This window comes from Typopeltis vanoorti, chromosome 15 (assembly GCF_054136105.1).
Source record: "Typopeltis vanoorti isolate ZY-2024b chromosome 15, IOZ_Tvanoo_1.0, whole genome shotgun sequence".
Lineage (NCBI taxonomy): Eukaryota > Metazoa > Arthropoda > Arachnida > Uropygi > Thelyphonidae > Typopeltis > Typopeltis vanoorti.
Genome location: NC_143563.1, coordinates 14561013 through 14587885, shown reverse-complemented (window position 1 = coordinate 14587885; position 26873 = coordinate 14561013). Strand labels below are relative to the sequence as shown.

The window sequence follows — 26873 nt, the reverse complement described above, 5'->3', positions numbered from 1 at the left end:
TGGTAAGAGAAAGAGATGGGTCATTTATCAATCTAATTGCTCTCCTCTGTATCAAGTCAAGCATTTTCAGGAAGCTTTTAGGAGTCCACTCCAAATGTGAGAGCAGTATTCAACAGCTGGGCAGATTGGTGATTTTATAAGGTTGACAGCTGTTCAGCGGTGAAGTAATGTCTTGAGCGAAAGAGAAATCCTAGTTTTTTGGAAGCTGAGGATGCAATGGTCGTGATGTTTTTATGCCAGGAGAGGCTTGATGTCAGGGTAATTCCAAGAGAAACCTCATCTTGTCTGGAAATTTGGGTGTTATCAAAAATAATACAGTAGGAAAATGGCTCTTTTTTGTGAAAAATAAGACAGAACTGGGTTTTACTAGCATTGAAATTGACAAGATTATCTGAGCCCCATTGGAGGATGGCTTGGAGATCAGAATTGAGGGCAGTGGTGGTCGATATTCTGTAGGTTGAGGTGAGTTATGTAAAGTAAGGTTTATCAAATGAAAGGGAGGAATGCAATGTGCTGTCATCTGCAAAGCTGTGGATTTGGTTGGAGGTCAACTGAAGTAGGTCATTGATATACAGAAGGAAGAGGGTTAGTGAGAAAACAGAATCTTGTGGGATTCCGGCATTAGTTGGATGGCGAGAGGATAAGGAACCATCTACCATTCCGCATAGTGTGCATCCAACAAAAAGCTGGCAATCCAACTGCAAAAGTCCTGAGGCAGTCCAAATGATGTAAACACAATTCAAGGTTCTGTGATTTGCATGGGCATGTCCTGTTGGTATATAATGGGTCAGCCGATATTGCTGGAAGGTAAGGTGTCCTCTAAGGAATATCTGAACATTGCTGCCAACTGAGTCCATTCTGCAATGTTGACTTTTTTATCCATCAAGTGATGGTTGTTTCATGGATGACAATGCTACTGCAAGGATTGTTCAGCAGTGGTTCAGCGACTTCCCCCTTCTAAACTTCCAACTTCGGAGTATGACAGTGACTTCTGAACCCCCCCACTGAGAATATATGAGACATGTCAGAAAAACAGATTTGGGAGCAAAGTCCTCTTCCGTCACATCTGAGCCAGTTAAAGGAACTGTCTGGTGAACACCTGGTATGCTGTAGATGCAATCCAGCACTTTGTGGAATCTATGCCAAACTGTATATGTGGTGAAGGAAGCTAAAGGGGGATTCAACATGATATTATATAAAAGTTTCTAATTCAGTGGCCGGTATGTGTATATAAATGCTCTTTTCATTTCTCTCTATATTCCTTGATCTTTTCATTTAAGTTATAATTAACTCCCTTCTATCTTCATTTTTACATGGTCTAATAAAGTATACCCTTTAATTGTTCTTAAAAATCTCACTGCTGCTGCTGCTGTCTGTATTTTACTTTCATCTTAACTTTAACAATCCATATTTCTGAATCATATAATTAAAATTTATACAGATTAAACAGAAAATATGGAAATATAAATAAATAATCGGTGATTTCAACATACCTTCAGTTTTTCTTTCACTTTCCTCTTATGTGTTTTTGGAAGCTCTACTTTATTAAACAGTTCAAGTTTTTCAACATCAGGCCACACTTCAGTGGTTATGGATCCACAAAGCTGAACAATTAACATCAGCTGGTGACTTTCAGCAGTTCCCTACACAACAATATACATAAAAAAATAGCTCAATGTTCTATTTCTTTTTGTTTGTTTCTTTGAAATGAATACATGTAGATAATTAGAGAGCAGAATTATTTGATGCAAATACAATTTTATTAGAAATGTAACTATATTTTTTATGTATTCTAAGATATTATCAATCTTTTTTTTGAGTGAAATGCATGTACATGCTGCCCCCCCCCCTTTTTCCCCTCCAGGTAGATTCACAGATGTAGCTATGAACAAAATTTAGCAGGTAAATGGATGAGACTACATAACATGTAAATTTTGTGATTATAAAAGAGATCAGTGGTTCATTCAGAAGTTGTTTCATTCTTGTATATACTGAATAATGAGTACAGAAAGAGTTACCAAATCTTAACAAATATGGTTGCATTAAGCTTCCTAAGATTTAGGAAACGCTTATCACCAGAGGTCCCACTTTACATTCCAAGCCACCTACAACCACCCTTAGAGGGCGCTCCACCTAGATAGGACTTTAGTGTCACCCACATGGCTAGGCTTAGTATTGTGTGTTATTTGTATATATGTTACATTAGTTTTTTTGTAATCCCTGAAGATGTCTCAGTGACTGAGACAAAATATAGGAAGTATTAAATTCTGTTTTAATCCTTTCTGAGTGCTGTATACAATCCATTAAGCGTCTAACATGAAATACTTCAGCATTTATATGAACAGAGAGTTTATACAATGCACAATTTAGCACATATGGCAACTATACAGTATAAACAAATAGGAAAAATCATAGTTATTTTATATTACAAAACTTTTTTTAATGTAATCCTATAGAACATTAATTAGTACTATAAATGGGTCAAGAGTTACATAATCTAGAAACCATGCTCTAAGACCCAACATATATACTTACACACAAAAGTAACAATCATAACATGCTTGTGTTATGATTGTTAACACAAGCATGTTATTCTGATTGATTCTGGTTGAAGCACTGGTTGCTTCAACCAGAATTCAAAACAACCTATCCCAATCTAATGTGCTTTTCCAAGATACTTGAGGCCTTTGATAAGCAGGATGGTGGTTTCACACTAGGTGATGAATATCACCTAAGAGCTAAGCTACAGACTTTAACATTCGAATCACAACAGGATTCAAACATACACATACAGTCTATTGGTTGGAAAGCTGAGATGCTATTTACTGAAATAGACTAACAATATCTTATGCAGTGCCAATCTATTGGTTGAGATTCAAACCTCCCTGTCTATTGATGATCTGATGTGATTTCTAGCACAGAGTTCTAGATTATTCAACCCTTATACCACCCACAATAGTAATATACTATAGTTTTACAGTCTTTTTTGGATGGATTTATATAAAAATAAAGTAGTTTTTATTATTCTAACACTTTTTTGGCATGTTTATATTATGAAGCTGTTTCACATCATATTAAGAAAAGAAAATCAATCTAACATTGATTTGGAAGTGAAAGTTATCAAAAAAAAAAAAAAACTGAAGAACATTCAACAAACATATAATTTTATTATTATTATTGCGGGCAACTCCAAGGAGTCGACAGACTCATCAAGGGAGGCCCTAACATCATGTCAAGTGACGGCCTCCTCCGTTCCCTCTAGCTATGCCTCTGCGAGTGGCCAGATGTCATCATCACTTGAAATCTCTTGGACATCATCAGTATAATTCTCATTGCATACTTCAGCTGGTTTAGTTATCGAGAAGTCAGCAATAAGACCTTGCTTACCACTATGCTGCAATTTTTTATTAAGTTCATAATACGGAGCTAAACAAATATCCAATTTTCTCATGAATTTTCCAGAGGGCTCCAATGAGAGATCATTATCCATCAAATAACTTTCTTGCCAAGTCCAATCCTTCTACTAATTTTTTTAAACTGAATTCTTTAACGGATTCATCACAATCAGAATCTTTGGCAAAACTTTCACTGCAATTTGGTTCGACGTCATCTATTAATTGTACCAGTTTGTCCTCATTTAAATATTTCCCCATCAATTAATTCACTATTGAAGAGATGGGAGCACTTATGAAGAAGTTCGCGAAGGTTGAGTCTCATGTGCTGATCGAAACCGAATATATCTTCAGTTAATTAATTCACTATTGAAGAGATTGGAGCACTTATGAAGAAGTTCGCGAAGGTTGAGTCTCATGTGCTGATCGAAACCGAATATATCTTCAGTCTTGTTCAATTGTTACCTTGGCAGTTTACAGTTGGTGGGTTTATCCCTATTAACAAATGCATATATCGCAAAAGTGCTCTAGGTGGCCATTACTATAAAAATATTTTTTTACATAAAAAAAGCATTACATATTGTATGTATCTCACCAAAAAACAAATAATTGAAAATACGGTAATAAATGTTCAAAAATTCCACAGCCAACCACAATGCACTTCTTTGCAACTCTTGTGGTAATAGTACATGTTTTACTGAGATTATCATGATGTTCTTTTATGAGTGCAGCATGATCCATAACGTGAGCTATCAATTTGTCTCTTGTATTTGTACTTGTAAGTGCCTGCATAGCGCAATTGGAAGAACATTATATTGTGCCCTTCGATTGGAAAAGGGCTAAGTTCAATTCTCGTTGTGATGGGAGGAATCTTTATATGGATTTTTTCAATTCAAGGTGAGTTAGCCAATCTCATATGAAGGTAGCAGGGTTTTCTCTCCTGGAAACTCGGGTTTTTCACCCAACATACAGAAAAGGCCCTTCGGAACACATGCAATTTACAGAAAAAAAAAATTCTAGTGGTGGTGTATAGCAGATGGCATTGATCTAGATGATGATGATAGTAGAGATAACTGGTGTAACTGGTGTAAGAGGTTCAGTGTAACTGGTGGAAACGAAGAGTTGTAGAGTAGGTATCTTCCCTCGATGAGTCCTCAGACTCTTTGGAGGTGTCAGGAAATAATAACATACCCTTTCTTTGTATACTTCGCTTTTCATCCATCCCAACAAACTGAAATCTAAGAGAGTGAGGTCTGGAGACCTTGTGGCCAATATCTATCTATCAAAAAGGGAAAGTTCAATTTAGATACTGTGTCACCTGATGGCTATAATGTGCAGGAGCTCTGTCATGCTGAAAGAACATTATTATTATTATTATTATTATTCAGACCTCCATGGAGTCAAAAGACTTATCGTGGGAGGTCCTTCCTAAGAAACACAGTCTATCAAGACTCATCGTGGGAGGTATCTCCTAGGAAACACAAAGTCTATCATACCACTCCTTAAACTCATTGACCGTTTTGCTCTCACCACTCTATCAGGCAATGCATTCCACAGTTTAACCACCCTCCATGAAAAGAAACCACTCCTCACCCTCTTGCTCACAGTTTCCTTTTGTAACTTCTAGGGATGGCCCCTTTTTCATCACCCTTCCAGCTGTTCAACAAAGCGAAAGAACTCCCCAGTGTCAACCCTGTAACCACCTCTCAACAGTTTAAAACTTTCAATCATATCAGATCTCCTCATTCTATCCACCAAACTTTGCAGTGCACATTCCCTCAGCCGATCCTCATAACCAACATTGTACAGTCCTGAAACCATCTACGTTATCTGCCTCTGTACCCTTTCCACAGTTAATTAATCCCCTTCAAATCCTGGGGACCAAATCTGAGAACAATAGTCTAAGTGTGGTCTGATCAGAGTCTTATACAACTGAATGATAACCATTTTATCTCTGTAGGTCAGTGTCCTCCTCATCATTGCAGCAATCCTCTGCGTTACCATCACTACCTTTGCAATATGACCCCTAAATTTTGGGTTTCTATCAATCATCAAACCTGATCTCGTCTCTCCTACTTCCTCCAGTTTAACTCCTCCCATAGAGTATGCAGCATCCCATCGGTGTCCTAAACCTCAAGACCTTACATTTTGCTGCATTAAACTGATTCCCCCATTCATTTGCTCATCTACTTCATTTACTCCTGCACGGCTACCACATCTGCACTATTACTAATACTCCTTCCCAGCTTCGCATCATCAGCAAACAACTGAACATCCCCTTGCAATCCACGGACAATGTCATTGATATAAAGGTTAAACAATATAGGTCCCAGTACTAAGTCCTGTGGGACCCCACTTGTAATCCTCTGCCTCCTTGAAACTGAGTCCAAGAAAATGGCAGTATATGTCTTTCCCTCATCTACTGCTCTTGTAACTTTATTATAAAAGGCTAGCATATTACTAAAACAAGTCCACAAATCCATGTTGTCTCACAGATAACATTACCCTCATCTGCCCAATGCTGTATACGAGCCCTCACTAATTTCTCAAAGATCTTAAAAACTACTGATGACATACAAACTGGCCTATAATTAAACACTTCCAGTCTGATACTGCCCTTATGCAATGGCACTATCTTACCTTCCTTCCATTCCATGGGCGCCTTTCCTGGTCTTTCAATGAAAGCCTAGCCAGACTTTCATTGAAAAGCCAGGCCAAAGGAGCTGTCAGTTCTTTCACACATTCTCTCAAAAGTTGTAGTGAAATATCATCCAGTTCCACAGCTTTACTGACATCCAGAATACTGAGTATTTGGAACATACTCTCTTCCTGCACCTCTAAATGTTGAACCTGCCCTATCCCTCTAGTATTAAAATTTACTCCTCCAGGATGAAATACTCCAATAAAGTGTTCATTGAACAATTCCACTATGTCCTCTGCATCAGCCACTCTATTCCCATTTTTATCCCACAATGCCATTCTTCCAGAGTCATTTCTCCTCCTACTGGCCACATAGCTAAAACATTCCCTAGGATTTTCTTTAAATCTTAGGGCCAATCTCCTCTCATATTCCAGTTTCTCTTTCCTTACCATACTAGTCACTCTTCTGGCCTGTGTCTTATATTCTTCATGCATCTTCTCTGCAGCTGTCTCCTTATATCTCTTCCATAGCCTCTTTTTTGCATGCAGTTCCTGTTTAATATTGTTTGTCATCTACTTTATTCCAAATTGTGTCCTCTTCTTCTTCACTCGTGGAATACAGCTTACTATTGCTGCTAACAAATATTCCTTCACAATTTCCCACGGACTAATGATATCCTGTCCTTCCAATTCCTCCCTCCATGAAACTTCCCCAAGTTGACGTCTAAGACTATTATAATCACCTGCCTTATAATTCCACATATGTTACCGTCTCTTTGATACTCCTGCATGTCTATTCATCTTCCAAGTCAAAACCATATGGTCACCCTCTCCCACCAGTTGGAGAGATGTCATCTCAGTTATTATCAACTCTTCTGATGCTATGACCAAATCCAAAACTCTTGTTCCCTCTATTACATGTTGCTTAAGACATTTGTCCCTCAAGAATTCTAGAAATTCCATTCCCTTATTGCTACATGCATCTTCCTCTCCCCAATTTATACTTCTGTACTTAAAATCTCCCATAACAATCATTCTTGTTGCACTTTCTAGGAGATATTTAGACAGTTGAGCTTGGCAAGTGCAAGAAGAATGAACTTGCACTTGCCAAGCTCAACTGTCTAAACATCTCCTGGTCACCACCCTCTGTGCTCCTTGATCTGTAGCAACACCCCACTAAATATCCTGTCTTGCCCACCTCTACCTCACACCGTATGCTTTCAAAATCATTAGTGTCACTGCCTTCCAAAGCCTCCACTCTTAGTGGACATAAGCCATCACTTATCATAAGCAGTACTCCACCACCATGCTTCCCTTCCTATCCTGCTGAAAAATGTGTACCCTACTACTTCTATTCCTGTTATTATATCCTCTTCTGTCAACCACGTCTCAGTGATTCCAATAATCTTTATACCAATCCTTGTAGCCAAGGGAACATCCTCCAATAGTAGTGGGAGTTCGTTTTGCAGAAATCATACATAAATTGGCCCTGTAAGACAATTTGGTAACAGTGAAATTCAATCACACTGCACCACATGTTTATAGAGAAGTGATGTTGGAAATTTGTTTCTACAGTAGTATATGGATTTTCATCAGACCATCGATGCCAGTTATGGATGTTGTTGATACCGTCACAGGTGAAAGTAGCTTCATCTGTGAACAGTATTAATGGAATTAATCAGCATTTACCTACCAACAAAATTCCAACTAACTGCCTTCATGTGAAATGGATACAAACCTTGCTCATGTAACGTTCGCCATACTTATATGTGGAACACCAATACCTGCAGAAATTCTCCATATGCTTGTAGTAGGACTATGTTCTACTGACTGAAGAATGTGTTCTACTTCAACCACATTTTGTTTCATTTCCACATTCAGAAGAAATATAACTGCTGAACAGTACAGTCTCATGCAGTTTGTTGTAAACACCAGTAAATGCTCTTGAATCCAGTACTCTGCAGTTTGGAAACCGTTGATGGTGTTCTCTATAAGCAGTCACAGCACTTTCATTACAAAAATCGTAAACGAACATCATATCAGCATATTCAGCATGTGATGGCATTCTTAACAACACTTCTAACATGAAATTGCATCAGATTACAGCTGCTTCTTGGTCACATCTGATTCAGAGAACTGCATGCTGGTCACCTGATCTACAAAGAGCTGAATGCACATCAGAGCTGTACATACCATTCAAATAGCTGTATCACCACCCATTGACAATTGAACACATGTTCATATGAAGTTTTTTACTCAGAATAATCAATACTACCACCTATCAAAATATTTACTATTCTTTCTGAAACACTCTGTATATCACATACACACATGTAGTTTTATCAAACTTTCATTTTATTCAAATAATATACTTATGCATTTCACTAGTATCACAAGGCCTCATTCTCAGTTTAGTAATGAATGATAACATAAAAATTCAAAATCAAATATTCAATACTTTAATGGCATCTTCAAAAGTAATACTTGCCTGCATAATAGGACACCGTGTCCACAATTCTGCCATGATACAACCAGCCCCCCAAATATCTATAGGAGTACTATAATTTCTTTCTCCTAATAACAGTTCTGGAGGCCTATACCATAGAGTAACTACTCTATTAGTGTAATGATTTGGCTTATCAGGCTTGCAAAAGCTAAATGCCCTGGCCAAGCCAAAATCCGCAAGTTTCAGCACACCATTTTTTGTGATCAGAATATTGGCAGCCTTCAAATCTCTATATACAGGAAGAGAAAAAAAAAAAAATATATATATATATAGATTCAGCATTATACCATAAAATAATTTCATTTTGGAGGTGGAAAATTACTGGTAATTATTAAACTATTAACAATAATTCGGTATAACAAAACAAATGCACTCAAGCTTGAAAGCTAAAAAACAAATAAAAATTACTTACTTCAGAATTAAAAAAATTCTGAAATAAGTATTTTTAAGTAATGCATTCTATTTTGTGCAACAAAAGGAAAGCTTCATGAAAATGCATAAAAAAAGAAAACAACAAAACAACAAAAAAAATGCAAAAAATTATGTATGTTATGCAAAAGGAAGGGAAGTTCTAACTAACATGAATCCATTTATTTATTATATTTTGGTTTTATATGTGCTTTGAGTAAATTATTATTATTAAAAGAAATAGCAGCTATTAAAGATCCAGCATTATTTCAAATTGCTGATTGTGTGATTCAATGTGTCTACACCCACAACACACTCAGGCAATGCAGTCCCTCCTTATACAGTTTCCAGTGATGGCTCCTTGTTTGACTTCCCTCCCCCATTCTATGAAAAATTTCTTCCATGTCAACCCCTGACTAGCTTATATGTCTCAATCATATTCCTCCCCCTTTTCTCTTATTCATGAGGCTCTGCAACTTACATTCTCTCAGTCTGTCCTCATACTCCACATTCCAAAGACCACTGACTACCTTTGTGAATCTTCTCTGGACCCTTTCCAACATATCCTCGTCACCATGAAAATCCAGCGACCAAATCTGAGCATAATAATCCATATGAGGCCTAATCAAGCCTTATACAATGAAATCATAACCTATTTCTGCATCAGGATCCTCCACATCATTGCCATTATCCAATGTGATGCCTTCACAACCTGTGCAATGTGTCCCCTGAATTTCAGGTCTTTGTCCACAATCACTCCTAGATCTCTCATCTCCTCTACTTCCGTTAAAGTTCCCCCTCCCCCACCAAGTGTATACTTTGCATCCCATCGTTGTTTACCAAATCTCAAAACCTTACACTTTGCAACACTGAACTGACAGTTCCACTTACCTGCCCAATCATGCAAATCTATTCAAGTCCTCTTGTAAGGAAATAATATCCGCTTGACTCCGCATTGCTCTCCCCAGTTTTGCATCATTTGCAAACAGCTGGATATCACTAGTTAAACCCAACCCAATATCATTAACATACAAATTGAACAACAATGGCCCCAAATCTTACCCCACGGCACACTGCTAGTTACCTTTCTTTTTTAGGATACTGTACCCCCATATACAACTTTCTGATACCTATCTTACAGTCAGTCACTAATCCAACTCAGAAGCCTGTCATCCAATCCCATCTGTTTCAATTTATTTAAGAGCTTATTGTGTGGCAGTCTATCAAAAGCCTTTGCAAAATCTAAGTACACCACTGTATAAAAAAGTTAGTGAATTACTAATGCATAACCTGTCACAGAGCCATGCTTTTTTCTCATAGTGTATCATATTTTTATCCACCCATTCCTGAATCTTTGACCAACTTTTCCACCACTCCCTATATACTGATTGGTCTATAATTTGCTACCTCACTCTTGGAGCCTCTTTTACAGAACTGTTTTGCCCTCCATCCACTTCCTTGGGGCTTTACCAGAGCTGAGACTTAAGTTAAATAGCCTAATGAGGCAGCACCAATTCCTTTACACATTCTCATAATATGCAAACTGATACCTCCATGGGATCTTGGGATGATGATTAATAATAATAATAATATCCCATCTAATCACACAGCCGTATTTTCATTGAAATTCTGCAATATCCTAAGTACTTCCAATTCATTAACTTCTATTCTCACTTGGATGACAGATTCCTGCAATGCAGTCACTTGGTAATTCAACAATTTTGTCTGCTTCTGTCAGCTCACTATCATCATCAGTAGTATATCATAATTTTCATGACATACATTAAATGAATAAAGAGGGGGGGGGGATAAATTTCAGCATATAATTTTACATTCAATCTTCAGCTAAAAGATTTTCTATCATTTTTGTTCATGAGTAGTAGTGACTCCTACTCATGAAGAGTCACAAACCTATCACTGATTTAGCATTGTTAAGTTTCTTGATTAACTGTTGATCAATGAATTTAGATTAGTTGAATTAAGGAGAAAATAGAAAGAGCTAGTTGGGATAGTGAAAAAAATTGACTGAACCATAATCAATTTATATATTTAGGATTCGCTGCAATTTCTATCATCAAGATGGTATCATGGTATATCTGAATATCCTGAACTCCATCAATTTGCACGCTGCAAAAGATACAGCCTAACTTTTTTTAACTTTTACCACCCATATTCTGGCGCAATCCAATTATTCATCCATTACTCTTTTTGAAAGGAATTTACTCTTATACTCTTGCTCAAGCTTCCAGAAGTACTGGTGACAAATATCATTCTAACTCCTTTCCATTTTTCAGAGCTTTCAAAATCTTGTGCTGTACTATCTATGTGATAAGCATCACCCACACGATAAGTTGGTGTACAAGCTGCAGGGGAGGGAATAGATAGTATATTGGTTAGAAGGATTGGTTATATCAGCAAGTTGAATATGATGGAGCAGATGACGTCTATTAGGAAAACTGACTATCAAAAAACACATAAATGAACTCAAAAGTTCAGTTTGGTGGTATTATTAAAAGAGTGAGAAAACATATGAATTTGATAAAATGAGAAAATGAGTAGTTAAAGAAGTTCAAAAGATAGATTTACGTGGGAATCAGAACAAACGTGCACAAATGCTACTGAAATGAAAAGAGTCAAAGAGTGTGTGTGTATTTGGGAAAAAATGAAATGAGCTGAGTTTCTATTAAGAAAAGTAGGTGTGGTTTGGCAAAATGGAAAACAGGGATGGATGTGCACATCAATGAGGTATGAATTAAGATCACATATTTATGAAGTAGATCTGGAAGATTTTAAAAATCTTGGTTATTTAAATGAGACTTACCGTATTTTGCCATGTATAAGAACGATACTGTTTTCTAAAATGTTTACACCAAAAATTGGGGGTCGTCTTTTACACGAGGGGGGGGGGTTACCAATTGAGACACCTGCAGTTGCTGTAGTGATGAACACGCTTCTGCCAATCACTAGTCTTTGTTAACTCTGTTAACTGACGTCATTAACGGCTGATTCTGAATAAAGCAATCAGAACTTTGAAAGCATTCATACATCTGCAACTCGTTGGCAGATTAAGTTAATGCATTAACAATATATTGAGCACTAACCCCACAAAAATGTTTGAAAATAAAAAGCAATTGTCCTACGATTGTCACAGGAAAGGCAAAACGGTGCTTCAACTTCGTGAGGAGAGAAGGATTGGACATGAGAACACGAACCAAGTTAGCTCAGAAAATGCATCTTAGTCATCTTAAAAATGTTACCTAACCACTAAATATACTTTGAATATTTAAAAAATATATCAAGAATGTTTTGTTTTATGTTTAAAATACTGATTTCTTAATTTTGAGTTCGAAAAAGTAGGGTTTGTTTTACACATAGGGGCGTCTTATACACGGAAAAATATGGCATTTGTGCCCATGGGCCAACAGAAGGTTCTACCAAGGTAGAAGTGGAGGAATTTGAGAAAGCAACTGACACAATGAAAAACGAAAAGTTAGTACTTCTTGGAGATTTAAGTAGCGGAGTAGGACATGATTGTCAAACATACAAAAATATTTTGCGAAAATTTGAAGAAAAGAGCAAAGCTAATAATAATGGCAAATAACAGTTGGATTTCTGCTCACTCAGGAGATGGACTGGTTATTACTACCACAATGTTCCAACATAAAAATGTGCACAAATTCACATGGATAGAAGAGGCTAGGAATAAGAAAAGTCCCATTGACTATGTCATTGTTGATAGTGATGTTTTCTCCCTAGTGAGACACTAGAGTGTGCAGAGGAATTGAAATTGGAAGTAATTACCATTTAGTTTTGAGAAGAATAAAATTGAATTTCATACTGAAAAGAAGAACATGTAAGAAAGTATTAAAGTGAATAAAAGTTGTGCAGCTCTCAGATGTTAACTGTAGACTAAAATTTTATTATTATTATTATTCAGGCCTCCATGGAGTCAAAAGCCTCATCGTAGGAGGTCCTTTATAAGAAACACAAGTCTATCAAGACTCATCGAGTGAGATCCCTCCTAGGAAACACAGTCTATCATACCACTCCTTAAATGCATTGACCGTTCTCGCTCTCACCACTCCATCAGGCAATGCATTACATGGTTCAATCACCCTCCATGCAAAGAAACCACTCATCACCCTCTTGTTTACAGTTTCCTTTCGTAACTTCCAGGGATGGCTCATTGTCATGACTCCTTCCCGCTGTTCAACCAAGAGAAAGAACTCCCCAGTGTCAACTCTGTAACCACCTCTAAACAGTTTAAAACTTTCAATCATATCACCCCTCCTTCTTCTATTGACCAAACTCTGCAGTCTACACTCACTCAGCCGATCCTCATAACTAACATTGTACAGTCACGACACCATCTTTGTTATCCGCCTTTGTACCCTTTCCCAGTTAATTTATCGCCTTCAAATCCTGGGGACCAGAGCTGAGAACAATAGCCTAAGTGTGATCTGATCAGAGTCTTATACAACAGAATGATAATCATTTTATCTCTGCAGGTCAGTGTCCTTCTCATTATTGCAGCAATCCTCTGCGTTACCTTCAATACCTATGCAATATGTCCCATAAATTTCAGGTTTCTATCAATCATCAAACCCAGATCACTTGTCTTTCCTGCTTCCTTCAGTATAGCTCCTCCAATAGAGTATGCAGCATCCCATTGGTGTGTCCCAAAGCTCAAGACCTTACATTTTGCTGCATTAAACGACACCCCATTCATTTGCCCATCTATGTAGCTTATTCAAATCCTCTTGCAGGGCTACCACATCTGCACTATTACTAATAACCCTTCCCAGCTTCGCATCATCTGCAAACAACCGAATATCTCCTTGCAATCCACGGACAATGTCATTGATATAAAGGTTAAACAATATAGGTCCCAGTACTGAGCCCTGTGGAACCCCACTTGTAACATTCTGCCTCTTTGATATTGCTCCACCATACACAACTCTCTGATACCTATCGGACAGCCAATCCTGAATTCCAGTTGACCAATCTGACATCCAGACCCATGTGCTACAACTTGAATATCAGCTTATCATGTGGCATCCTGTCAAATGCCTTTGCTAAGTATAGGAAAATGGCAGTATATGCCTTTCCCTCATCTAATGCTCTTGTAACTTTATCATAAAAGACTAGCATATTGCTAAAACAAGAGCGCCTCATTCACAAATCCATGTTGACTCTCACTGATAACATTACCCTCATCTGATCAATGTTGTATATGGTCCCTCACTACTTTCTCCAAGATCTTACTAACTACTGATGACACACAAACTGGCCTATAATTAGACACTTCCAGTCTGCTACACAAACATTATTCAAGAAAAAACAGAAGAGTTTTAGAAAGGAACCAAATCTTGGAGTTTCAGTGGCAAGTCGTGAAGAAAACACTGATTGATTAAGCCAGAGAGGAATGAGGTGAGGTTGTCTAAGGATAGAAAATTCAGAACTCTATGGTGGACACAGGAAGTTAAAGAAGTATTGAAAGAAAATAAAGCATATCAAAAGTTCCTGGCAAATAACTCACATTGTGCTCTAAGAAAATACAAGGCAAATGTAAGAAAGTTAAAAAGTGTGTAAAAGTAGCTAAACAAAAATCATAAGAACATAGAAAATAAATATCAGGAAGGTGACAAAATATTCTGGAGGTTGTTAAAAAAGCTCAGAAATGGGGAAAGAGTGAAAGGAATTAAGATGATAAAGGTGACATGAAAACTGGAGAAAAAAATATCTTTGATATATGGAATAATTACTTCAAAAAATTGCTAAATGAAACAAGCAGTGACAGCAAAGTACAAAAAATATACTCCACTGGCATGCAATCAGGAATACATATCCATACTAGAAGTAGAAAAAGCCATCAAAAGCCTGAAATGTGGAAATGCAGCTGCAGTAGATGATATGCGACCAGAAATGCTCATTTATGGACGTATAAAAGTCTTACAGTGGCTGCACTGCTTAGTTCAGAAGGCCTGGACAGAGGGACGAATTCCAGATGATTGACGTAGGGTTCTTATAGTACCCATATATAAAAAGGAAAATAAAACTAAATATGAAAATTACAGAGGTATTTCCCTACTGAGTGTTCCAACTAAGATATGTGAGAACCGGTTGAAAAGGATTGTGAAAGGGAAACTTGGTGAAGAACAAGCTCTATTCAGGCCAAATAGAGACTGTCAGGATCAGATTTTCACTTTATGATTAGATAAATAGTTGAGAAATCGTAAGAATATAACAAAGATCTGTATTTAAGTTTGGTAGACCTGCAAAAGACATATGACAAGTTGCAAGACAAAAGCTATTCAAAACACTACAGTTATATGGTGTCAATGGGTCATTATATCAAGCAATACTTGGTTCCTATTCAATTCTATCTACTGACTTACAAGTGAAGGAGGTACAGGAAAATGGTTTAATGTGAAATCTGGTGTCAGAAAGGATGCACATTATTCCCTTTGTTATTCATTATCTGTATGGATCACATTAGTATAAATTGGGGAGAGGAAGATGCATGTAGCAATAAGGGAATGGAATTTCTAGAATTCTTGAGGGACAAACATCTTAGGCAACATGTAATAGAGGGAACAAGAGGTTCAAGAGTTTTGGATTTGGTTATAGCATCAGAAGAGTTGATAATAACTGAGATGACATCTTTCCCACCAGTTGGAGAGAGTGAACATATGGTTTTTACTTGGAAAATGAATAGACATACAGGAGTATCAAGGAGATGGGAACGTATGTGGAATTATAAGGCAGGTGATTTTAATAGTCTAAGACGTCAACTTGGGGAAGTTTCATGGAGTTGGAAAGTTGGAATTGGAAGGTTGGGATATCATTAGTGCGTGGGAAATTGTGAAAGAATATTTGTTAGCAGCAATAGTAAGTTGTATATCACGAGTGAAGAAGAGGACACAATTTGCGGTAAAGTGAATGAAAAACAATATTAAACAGGAATTGCATGCGAAAAAGAGGCTATGGAAGAGATACAAGGAGACAGGTGAAGAGAAGATGCATGAAGAACATAAGACACAGGCCAGAAGAGTGACTAGTATGGTAAGGAAGGCGAAACTGGAATATGAAAGGAGATTGGCCCTAAGATCCAAAGAAAATCCTAGGGAATTTTTTAGCTGTGTAGCCAGTAGGAGGAGAAATGACTGTGGTAGAATGATATTGTGGGATAAAAATGGGAATAGAGTGACTGATGCAGAGGACATAGTGGAATTGTTCAATGAACACTTTATTGGAGTATTTCATCCTGGAGGAGTCAGTTTTAATACTAGAGGGATAGGGCAGGTTTGAGGTTTAGAGGTGCAGGAGGAGAGTGTGTTTCAAATACTGAGTACTCTGATTGTCAGTAAAGCTGTGGGACTGTATGGTATTTCACCACGAGTTTTGAGAGAATGTGCTAGGAAACTACAGTGCCTTTGACCTGGCTTTTCAATGAAAGTCTGGCTGCAGGAAAGGTGCCCATGGAATGGAAGGAAGGTAAGATAGCCATTGCATAAAGGAGGTAGCAGACTGGAAGTGTCTAAGTATAGCCCAGTTTGTGTGACATCAGTAGTTAAGATCTTGGAGAAAGTAGTGAGGGACCGTATGCTAGCCTTTTATAATAAAGTTACAAGAGCATTAGATGAGGGAAAGGCATATACTGCCATTTTCTTAGACTTAGCAAAGGCATTTTGCTAAGTCTAAGAAAAATTTAACAGGGTGCCACACGATAAGCTGATATTTAAGTTGCAGCATATGGGTCTGGATGTCAGATTGGTCAACTGGATTCTGATCAGTTGTGTATGGTGTGGCAGTTTCAAGGAGGCAAATGGTCCTATATTGTTTAATCTTTATATCAGTGGATTGCAAGGGGATAATCAGCTGTTTGCGGATGATGCGAAGCTGGGAAGGATTATTAGTAATAGTGCAGATGTGGTAGCCCTGCAAGAGGATTTGAATAAGCTAGATAGATGGGCAAATGAATGGGGGTCTCAGTTTAATGCAGCAAAATGCAAGGTCTTGAGGTTTAGGAAACGCTGCATACTCTATGGAAGGAGTTATACTGGAGGAAATAGGGAAGACAAGAGATCTGGGGTTGATGATTGATAGAAACCTGAAATTTAGGGGACATATTGCAAAGGTGGTGAAGGTAACACAGAGGATTGCTGCAATAATGAGAAGGACGCTGACCTGCAGAGATAAAAGGGTTATCATTCCGTTGTATAAGACTCTGATCAGACCACACTTAGACTATTGTTCTCAGATTTGGTCCCCAGGATTTGAAGGGGATTAATTAACTGTGGAAAGGGTACAAAGGCAGATAACAAAGATGGTTTCAGGACTGTACAATGTTAGTTATGAGGATCGGCTGAGGGAATTTGGACTGCAGAGTTTGGTGGATAGAAGGAGAGGTGTTATGATTGAGACTTTTAAACTGTTGAAAGGTGGTTACAGGGTTGACACTGGGGAGTTCATTCCATTGGTTGAACAGCGGGAAGGAGTGATGACAAGAGGCCATCCGTGGAAGTTATAGAAGGAAACTGTGAGCAAGAGGGTGAGTAGTGGTTTCTTTGCATGGAGGGTGGTTGAACCATGGAATGCATTGCCTGATGGAGTGGTGAGAGTGAGAAAGGTCAATGGGCTTAAGAAATGGCATGATAGACTTTGTGTTTCCTAGGAGGGACCTCTCCTCAATGAGTGTTGATAGACTTTGTGTTTCTTAGGAAGGACCTCCCACGATGAGTCTTTTGACTGCATGGAGGCCTGAATAATAATAATAATAAATAATTATGAAGGAAAGCGGATATCAAACCTGATTTTTGAATTAAACCTGATATCAAAATTGGAGATGTTAATCTCAGCTCTTTACTTTATGCTAATGTTATACTTTTAAATAAATCCGGTACAAGTCTGCATGATTCCCTGACTAAATAGAATAATTGTTGTAATAAATTTGGTATGAAAATCAGCTATAATAAGACAAAGACAATGAAAATAGGTAGAAACACTGAAAACATCAACTGCATCATGAATGGAGAACCTGTAGAACAAGTAAAACATGCAAAGTTTCAGTTACTTGGTACGATTTTTAGTGAAGATTGTAAATTAAATATGGAGTAAGAGAGAAATTAGTCAAAATACCAAATTAGTTGTATACAAGAAGGTGTTCTAAGCAATTTTAACTTATACATCTGAGAGCTGGGTTAGAAATAAAATACTTGACCAAAGACTAGAGACTGCAGATATGAGAATCCGGAGAAAGATTAGCAGCATGAACAGATGGCATCAATGACAATATCATATTAAAAATAAAGCTATTAGGAAAGAACTTTAGATTGTTAGCATCCAGGAATGTGTTAGCAGAGCTAATCTCAATTGGAACAGAATGGGAAAAAAAAGATTAGCAAAACAAGTGTTCTCTGGCAGGAAAAGACCCAGAGAAATACCAAGATATAGGTGGATTGATACAGTAAAAAGCCTTAGAAGAGAAAAATATAAGCTCTGATAAAGTTGGAGTCTTGACAGGTAACAGAATGATTTGGAGGAAAACTGTAGATAGGAAGTTAGTAATAATGTAAGTTTTTCATGTAGTACTATCATAATATCCTGTACATCCTTTGAAGGTCCATGTCAGGAATTTGATGATAATAAAACAGAGAAATTCTTATATAAGTCTATCTTGATGTAAAACTAAATCAATACAGTCATCAAATAAAAACTACAGAAATCAAGCTTACTGAACTGTTTCCATTTGATTATTGAATATTTCATTTGGCATGAATGAATTTACATTGTGTTACATCAATGGAGTCAAAAATAACTTTCATATTAAAGATGTATTTTATATTATTCAATATAATACAACAAAACATTGGTGAAGGAATGGACCAAACAATTTATTATCAATGCTTTATCTTATCCACTGATGCATTATTATTTTTACTGTATATACATACCTATGCAACACTTTGTTACTATGAATATAGTATAGTCCATTAAGGAGTTGCTGCATAATTTTCTTGATTTCACCAAGAGTAAATCGAACCGAGTGGTTGCTAAGAAGTCCTGCAAGGTCATGTTCACAGAATTCAAACACAAGGTAAAAAGTTGCCAGGTTCTTATTGGTGGGTGTACCTATGAAAGCAAGTTTTTCTAATTAAAAAAAAAAAAAAAGAAAAGTATGCATGATAGCATGTATAAAAAAATCAAGAGTAAAATAAATGCTTTTAATGGTTTGAATCATTATTGACAATTAATGAAATTCAATTTATTAATGATGATGGATAAAAACTCAAATCTTTATCTGATTGAAAGCTGTTGTATGGGTGACAGATTTTGATTATTAATTGATTTTGTGTATTACCTGAAATATTGTTCTCATGATCAGTGAGAATGTGTATAACTGTAGATTCAATACAACAAATGGACTCACTACAAGAAATACAACAAATCCTTATAAAACCTTTACCTTCAAAGAATTTAATCCATTAGCGCCAACTGTTATTTTCAGAGCATTATTTTCCTTACTTATTAAGGGGAAAATAAAAAAAAAAAGATAGGTTTGAATATCTGGAGCGGTAATTAAGAAATTAATTAGGACTAGAATAGAGGACTGGATGGACAAGAATGAGACTTTTTGAGAGCTTACATGGGTCTGTTAAGAAATGACCATGTTTTACTTCTGCCATTGCTCTATTATAAAATAGTTTATACTCCATTATAACTTGTTATACTATATTATAAATTGTTACTCCATAATAACATGTCATTTCATTGCATGTTTTAATAGAGTAATGAGAGAAAATTATAATGGAAATGCATAACAGAAAGATATCAAACAGTTGTGTATGGTGAATCAGTGTCTGAAAGGAATAACAAGAGAGAGAGAGAGATTACACGGTGCTCTTTGCAATCGCTACTATTCAATCTATATATAAATGATATGGAATCATTTATATATAGATTGATATTCAATCTATATATAATACATATAAATGATATTCAACATGATATGTTGAACCAGTATCCTCATTCTTCTATTCAATATCACCAGCCTCTTTAAATCTTCCTTAAGTGCCTCCATAGCACAATTGCAAGAACGACGGTACGTTGTGCCCTTCGATTAGAAAAGGCCTAAGTTCGATTCTCTTCATGACGGGAGGAATCATTATATGGACTTTTTCAATTTAAGGTAAGTTAGCTGATCTCATACGGAGGTAGCAGGGTTTTTTCTCCCAGAAACTCGGGTTTTTCATCCCGCATACAGACAAATCAGCCCTTCAGAACACATGCAATTTACAAACAAAAAATACTAGCTATGGTGGTGGTGGGAAGTAGATGGCGTTAATGTATTATAAGTGTTCTGCGTAGTAGTGGAGACAGAGAGTTGTACATTAGGTGTCCTCCCGCGATGAGTCTTCGGACTCCTTGGAGGTGTCATGAATAATAATAATAATAAAAGACGATTTAAAGAGGCTGGTGATATTGAATAGAAGAATGAGGATACTGGTTCAACACATCAAACTATAGATTTTTGCATGTTAGGATTCACTGATCGAAGACTGCATATGGCATGAGTGGCAATGTGCTGCTAGAGGTGGAGAAGGCAAGGGATCTTGGAGTGATGATAATGTTATGAGGGAATTTTTTTTATATTATGATTTTTTTTCTGCTGTCATGGTGAGCAGAATGATGACAAGTAGACACAAATATATTTGCCTGTATAGGGTAGAGATAAAACCACATCTGGATTACTATAAACAGCTTTGGTACTTACTTTTCATGACGATGATAATGAAGTTTTAGCTAGAGCAAAACGACTGGTGTAACTAAAATAATTATAGGATCTGAAACAGATTATAAGGATAGAATGAGGAAATGTAAGCTGCAGAACTAAATATGATGTGATATGGCCAGAGAAGATGGAGTGAAGTTTATCTCACTGGAAGAACTTTGCTTCAGGAGGTGAAGGAGGCAAAGGATCTGCACAACTTGGAAGATAGGGAACTGAAGTTCAGGGAACATATTATTATTATTATTATTCAAGCCTCCATGGAGTCAAAAGACTCATCAAGGGAGGTCCCTCCTAGGAAACACAAAGTCTATCATGCCACTCCTTAAATGCATTGACCATTCTTGCTCTCACCACTCTATCAGGCAATGCATTCCATGGTTCAACCACAGTCCATGCAAAGAAACCATCCCCTCACCCACTTTCTCACAGTTTTCCTTTTGTAACTTCCAGGGACAGCCCATTGTCATGAGTCCTTCCCGCTGTTCAACCAAGAGAAAGAACTCCCCAATGTCATTCCTGTAACCACCTCTCAACAGTTTAAAAGTCTCAATCATATCACCCCTCCTTCTTCTATTCACCAAACTCTGCAGTCCACACTCCCTCAGCCGATCCTCATAACTAACATTTGTACAGTCCCAACACCATCTTTGTTATCCGCCTTTGTACCTTTTCCACAGTTAATTTATCCACTTCAAATCCTGGGGACCAGATCTGAGAACAATAGTCTAAGTGTGGTCTGATCAGAGTCTTATACAACAGAATGATAACCATTTTATCTCTGCAGGTCAGTGTCCTCCTCATCATAGCAGCAATCCTCTGCGTTACCATCACTACCTTTGCAATATGACCCCTAAATTTTGGGTTTTTATCAATCATCAAACCTGATCTCTTGTCTCTCCTACTTCCTCCAGTTTAACTCCTCCCATACAGTATGCAGCATCCCATCGATGTGTCCTAAACCTCAAGACCTTACATTTTGCTGCATTAAACTGACCCCCCCCCATTCATTTGCTCATCTATCTAGCTTATTCAAATCCTCTTGCAGGGCTACCACATCTGCACTATTACTAATAACCCTTCCCAGCTTCGCATCATCTGCAAACAACCGAATATCCCCTTGCAATCCACTGGCAATGTCATTATTATAAAGGTTAAACAATATAGGTCCCAGTACTGAAACCTGTGGAACTCCACTTGTAACCTTCTGCCTCTTTGATATTCCTCTCCACCATTCGCAACTCTCTGATACCTATCGGACAGCCAATCCTGAAATCAATTGCCCAATCTGACATTCAGACTCATGTGCTGCAACTTGCATATCAGCTTATCATGTGGCGCCCTGTCAAATGCCTTTGCTAAGTCTAGGAAAATGGCAGTATATGCCTTTCCCTCATCTAATGCTCTTGTAACTTTATCATGAAAGATCATAACGCTAAAACAAGAGCGCCCCTTCCCAAATCCACACTGACTCTCACTGATAACATTACCCTCATCTGCCCAATGTTGTATATGGTCCCTCACTACTTTCTCCAAGATCCTACTAACTGATGATGACACATAAACTGGCCTATAATTAGACACTTCCAGTCTGCTACTGCCCTTATGCAATGGCACTATCTTACCTTCCTTCCATTCCATGGGCATCTTTCCCACATCCAGACTTTCATTGAAAAGCCAGGTCAAGAGCACTGTCAGTTCCTTAGCACATTCTTTCAAAACTCGTGGTGAAATACCATTCAGTTCCACAGCTTTACTAACATCCAGAGTATTCAGTATGTGCAACACACTCTCCTCCTGCACCTCTAAATCCTGAACCTGCTCTATCCCTCTAGTATTCAAATTGACTCCTCCAGGATGAAATACTCCAATAAAGTGTTCATTGAACAATTCCACTATGTCCTCTGCATCAGTCACTCTATTCCCATTTTTATCCCACAATGTCATTCTTCCACAGTAATTTCTCCTCCTACTGGCCACATTGCTAAAAAAATTTCCTAGGATTTTCCTTGGATCTAAGGGCCAATCTTTTCTCATATTCCAGTTTCGCCCTCCTTACCATACTAGTCACTCTTCTGGCCTGTGTCTTATATTCTTCATGCATCTTCTTTTCACCCGTCTCCTTATATCTCTTTCATAGCCTCTTTTTCGCATGTAGCTTCTGTTTAATATTGTTTGTCATCCACTTTACTCCAAATTGTGTCCTCTTCTTCACTCGTGGAATACAGCTTACCATTGTTGCTAACAAATATTCCTTCATAAATTTCCCAAGTACTAATGATATCCCGGCCTTTCAATTCCTCCCTCCACGAAACTTCCCTAAGTTGACATCTAAGATAATTATATTCACCTGCTTTATAATTCCACATATGTTCTTGTCTCTTTGATACTCCTGCATGTAGTTCCACTGTATAAAGTGTTAATTAGGCCTCATTTGGATTTCTGTGCACAGATCTGGTCACCTGGCTATATCAATGATAGAGAAACATTAGATAGGATGTGATAAACAGGACTCTGGAATACTGAGAATGTGGTGTTCCGAGCTTTGCAGATGGGAGGTGGAGAGGTGATATGATTGAGACATGAGATGGTGAGAAGAGCCTATCAAATAGATAGAGGAATTACTGCATAGGATAATGTTTGATGTAAGAACTAGAAGTCATCCCTGGAGGCTGTACATCATGTGAGTAAAGAGGTTTTTTTTTTGCTTGGCGGGTGGTGAATGAGCTGATGCATTGCCGGATGGGTGTGGAGAGTGCTCCAACACTGAACGTGTTCAAAGCAAGGTATGATAGTTATTGTGGTCTGTAAATATTCGATCTCTAGTGATGAGTCTTTGGACTCCATGGAGGCTTGGAAATAATACTAAGTTGCAAAATAGCATATCACCATATTATAATACATATTAGTAATATATAATGAAATACATACAATATTGTAGAAGCAAGTGTCAAAACTGCTAAAGAATTAAGTATCAAAAATGGGTCAGTTGTTCACTTAGTGGCAACTGAATATCCCATGCTGTAATCAGCTTCAGCTAAGGTTCAATAATATCAGAATTGTTTGGCATTATTAATGAATGTATTGTCTGCAGTACATTGAAATACAATCTAAGAAACACAAGTCTATCAAGACTCATCGAGGGAGGTCCCTCCTAGGAAAACAAGATGTTTCTTTGTTTCTATAGTTTCCTATAGTTTGATGCTTGAGTTCTATCACCTCCTACATGAAGTGGCACAATCTTGCCCTCCTTCCACGCCTTAGGAACTTGGCCGAGTGCAAGACTCGTATTAAAAAAATATGTCAAGGCCAGCATAAACTCCCTGGCACATTCCTTATTTACATCTAGTTTGCTCACTTACAGTCAATCTCTCTTCCCCATCATCAACTGCTCTCAATCTCTCCATGAAGTCACATTCACAAGATTGAAAGACCTTTATGAACTGCTCATTAAGTATCTCCACCACACCTGCAACAGCTGTTCTTTATACCATTTTCTCCAATCAATGTGATCCATCCATAATCATTCTTTCTTTTGCTGGCTATATATCGAAAGAACTCATTAGGATTCTTTTTGGCTTCATTAGCTAACTGCTGTTCATACCTCTCTTTAGCTCCCCTCAGCAACCAAGTCACCCGCATTGCCTGGTCTTTGTAGTCCTCATGGAATTGGTTATTTCCACTTCTCTTATGCTGCCTCCATAATGCCCTTTTTCTCTATTTCGCATGCTTAATCTCTTTATTCATCCATTTCACACCTACCTTATTTAACCATCTCACCCTTGGAATACATTTAGACATTGCATCTACTAGACAGTTTTGAAAATCTCTCAAGCTGCATTGATCTCTTTTCCAGCTAACTCCTCATTCCATGCTACACCTGCAAGCTCTCTCCTGAGCTCTTCATAATCCCCCCCCCTTGTTGTTCCACATATACCCTCTTCTCACAGAGGTCCTCACGCTGCTGGCAACCACCCAGGTAATCACCTCATGGTCACTTTCACCAATTGGTGGATGATTTGACACCTCATTTATAATTACATCCTCTGATGAGATGACCAAATCCAAGACCCTTAATCCTCATGTGCCCTCTGTTACATACTGTCTGAGGTAGTTATCCCTCAAAAACTGAAGAAACTCATTTTCTTTACTTCCAGTTTCTATCTCATCATTCCAGTCTACATTGCCAAAATTAAAATCGCCCATAATGATCACTCTTTTCTTATTTGCTTCGCTAATTTTATTATTATTCGTGACACCTCCAAGGAGTCCGAAGACTCATCGCGGGAGGATGCCTACTGTACAACTCTCTGTCTCCACTACTACACAGAACCTCTACTACCAATCACTTACATCAACGCCATCTACTGCCCACAACTACCACCACCACAGCTAATATTTTTTTGTCTGTAAATTGTGTGTGTTCTGAAGGGCCAATTTGTCTGTATGCAGGATGAAAAACCCGAGATTCTGGGAGAAAAAACCCTGCTGCCTCCGTATGTGATCGGCTAACTCACCTTCAATTGAATAAGTCCATATAAAGATTCCTCCCGTCATGACGAGAATCGAACTTAGGTCTTTTCTAATCGAAGGACGCAATGTACCATCGTTCTTCTAATTGCGCTATGGAGGCACTAACAACTAATATTGTTAAAATTCTCTAACTTCAGGCAGAAGTCACGTATATGAAATTAGATAAGACATCTTAATGCAAAGGAAATTATTTGTGTGGATACTTACATGGCATCATGTAATATAAAGGGCAAAATGTTCACTGCAAAAAAGTATTATCCTTCTTTGCAATCAAGGATTAAGATGAAGAATTTATTGTCAATCAAACAAAAAAACTTTCTACAAGTACCTCTGATCAAGGGTATTTTAATAATATGGTCATACACTATTTTGCTACTTGTATATGAAAAATATATGAATTCTGTATTGATTTAGCTTTCAATATCTCCATAGGTCTAACTCCCAATGATGAAACTTCAATTAACCTTTCTTTTAGGCTTATACGGTGATCAGAATACATTTTGGAAAATTATGGAGACAACTACCATGTTTGAGTAAAATTTAGTTTAATATAAACCAAAATAAACACTTGACGTTTCGATCTTTATATCAAGATCATCTTCTGGAGCATATACACTATATACAGAGAAACAAGCTTCACTACAATCTACATGGTTTGCTAAAGTTACTAACCAACCGTTACAATTATTGGCCTGACCTCTGTGAAAAAACCTTACCTTATATAGGTGAAACTGGATGTACAATCCCTATAAGGAAAAAAGAACACAAAAGACAGATTAAATATAACAATTTTGGTGACGCAGGCCTCTCAGATCATGCTCTCAACACCTTACACCAAATTGATTGGAAAAGTACCGGCTCTCTACATCATACAAAAACTTGGTATGAAAAAAAATATAAAGAAGCCTGTGAAATTCTGATTAACCACCCTAATATCAACAATAATGGTGGCATGAAAATTCCAAGAATCTGGATGGCACATATTCACCTACTTAACATTTAGTACCCAGCATACTTTAGGACCTTAAGCAACCTTCAGTTAGTATTGGAAACCATTCCATACCAAGTGGATGAAATTTATATGTATAATCATGCTTTTAATATATATATATATATATATATATATATATATATATATATATATATATATATATATATATATATAAACATGTTGCTCTCTAGCCCAATGTAATTTTGTAACCAATAGATAATAATAATAATAGGACTCTAGTGTTGATGTAGTCAAGGTTTTTTTTTTTTTCACCAGAAGTCAGGCCAATAATTGTTGTAATGGTTGGTCAGTAACTTTAGCAAACTATGTAGATTGTAGTGCAGCTTGTTTCTCTGTATATAGTGTGTATGCTCCAGAAGATGATCTTGATATAAAGATTGAAACGTTGAGTGTTGATTTTGGTTTATATTAAACTAAAGTTTTACTCAAACATGGCAGTTGTCTCCATAATTTTCCAAAATGTAGACTTCAATTAAAGGTCAAAATCAGTATGGATAGTGACCCTTCCCATAATGCATAGTAATATACATGTCCAAAAGGAAGTGTGCTGTGCATTATGTGATACCAAGGCAACTGATGTAAAATTAACAG

General features: G+C 37.3%; 1 protein-coding gene across 1 annotated transcript in view; it reads right to left on the bottom strand.

The window, feature by feature from the left end:
* LOC150098404 (cyclin-dependent kinase 9-like) overlaps nt 1-26873 on the bottom strand; it is a 77587-nt gene that overhangs the window by 12918 nt on the left and 37796 nt on the right. The window contains exons 4-6 of the mRNA XM_090405197.1: nt 18903-19080; nt 8521-8767; nt 1494-1643 (exon numbers count right to left, since the gene is read on the bottom strand). Of these exons, the coding sequence (XP_090261323.1) occupies nt 1494-1643; nt 8521-8767; nt 18903-19080 (575 nt within the window). The remainder of the gene's footprint in view (nt 1-1493; nt 1644-8520; nt 8768-18902; nt 19081-26873) is intronic.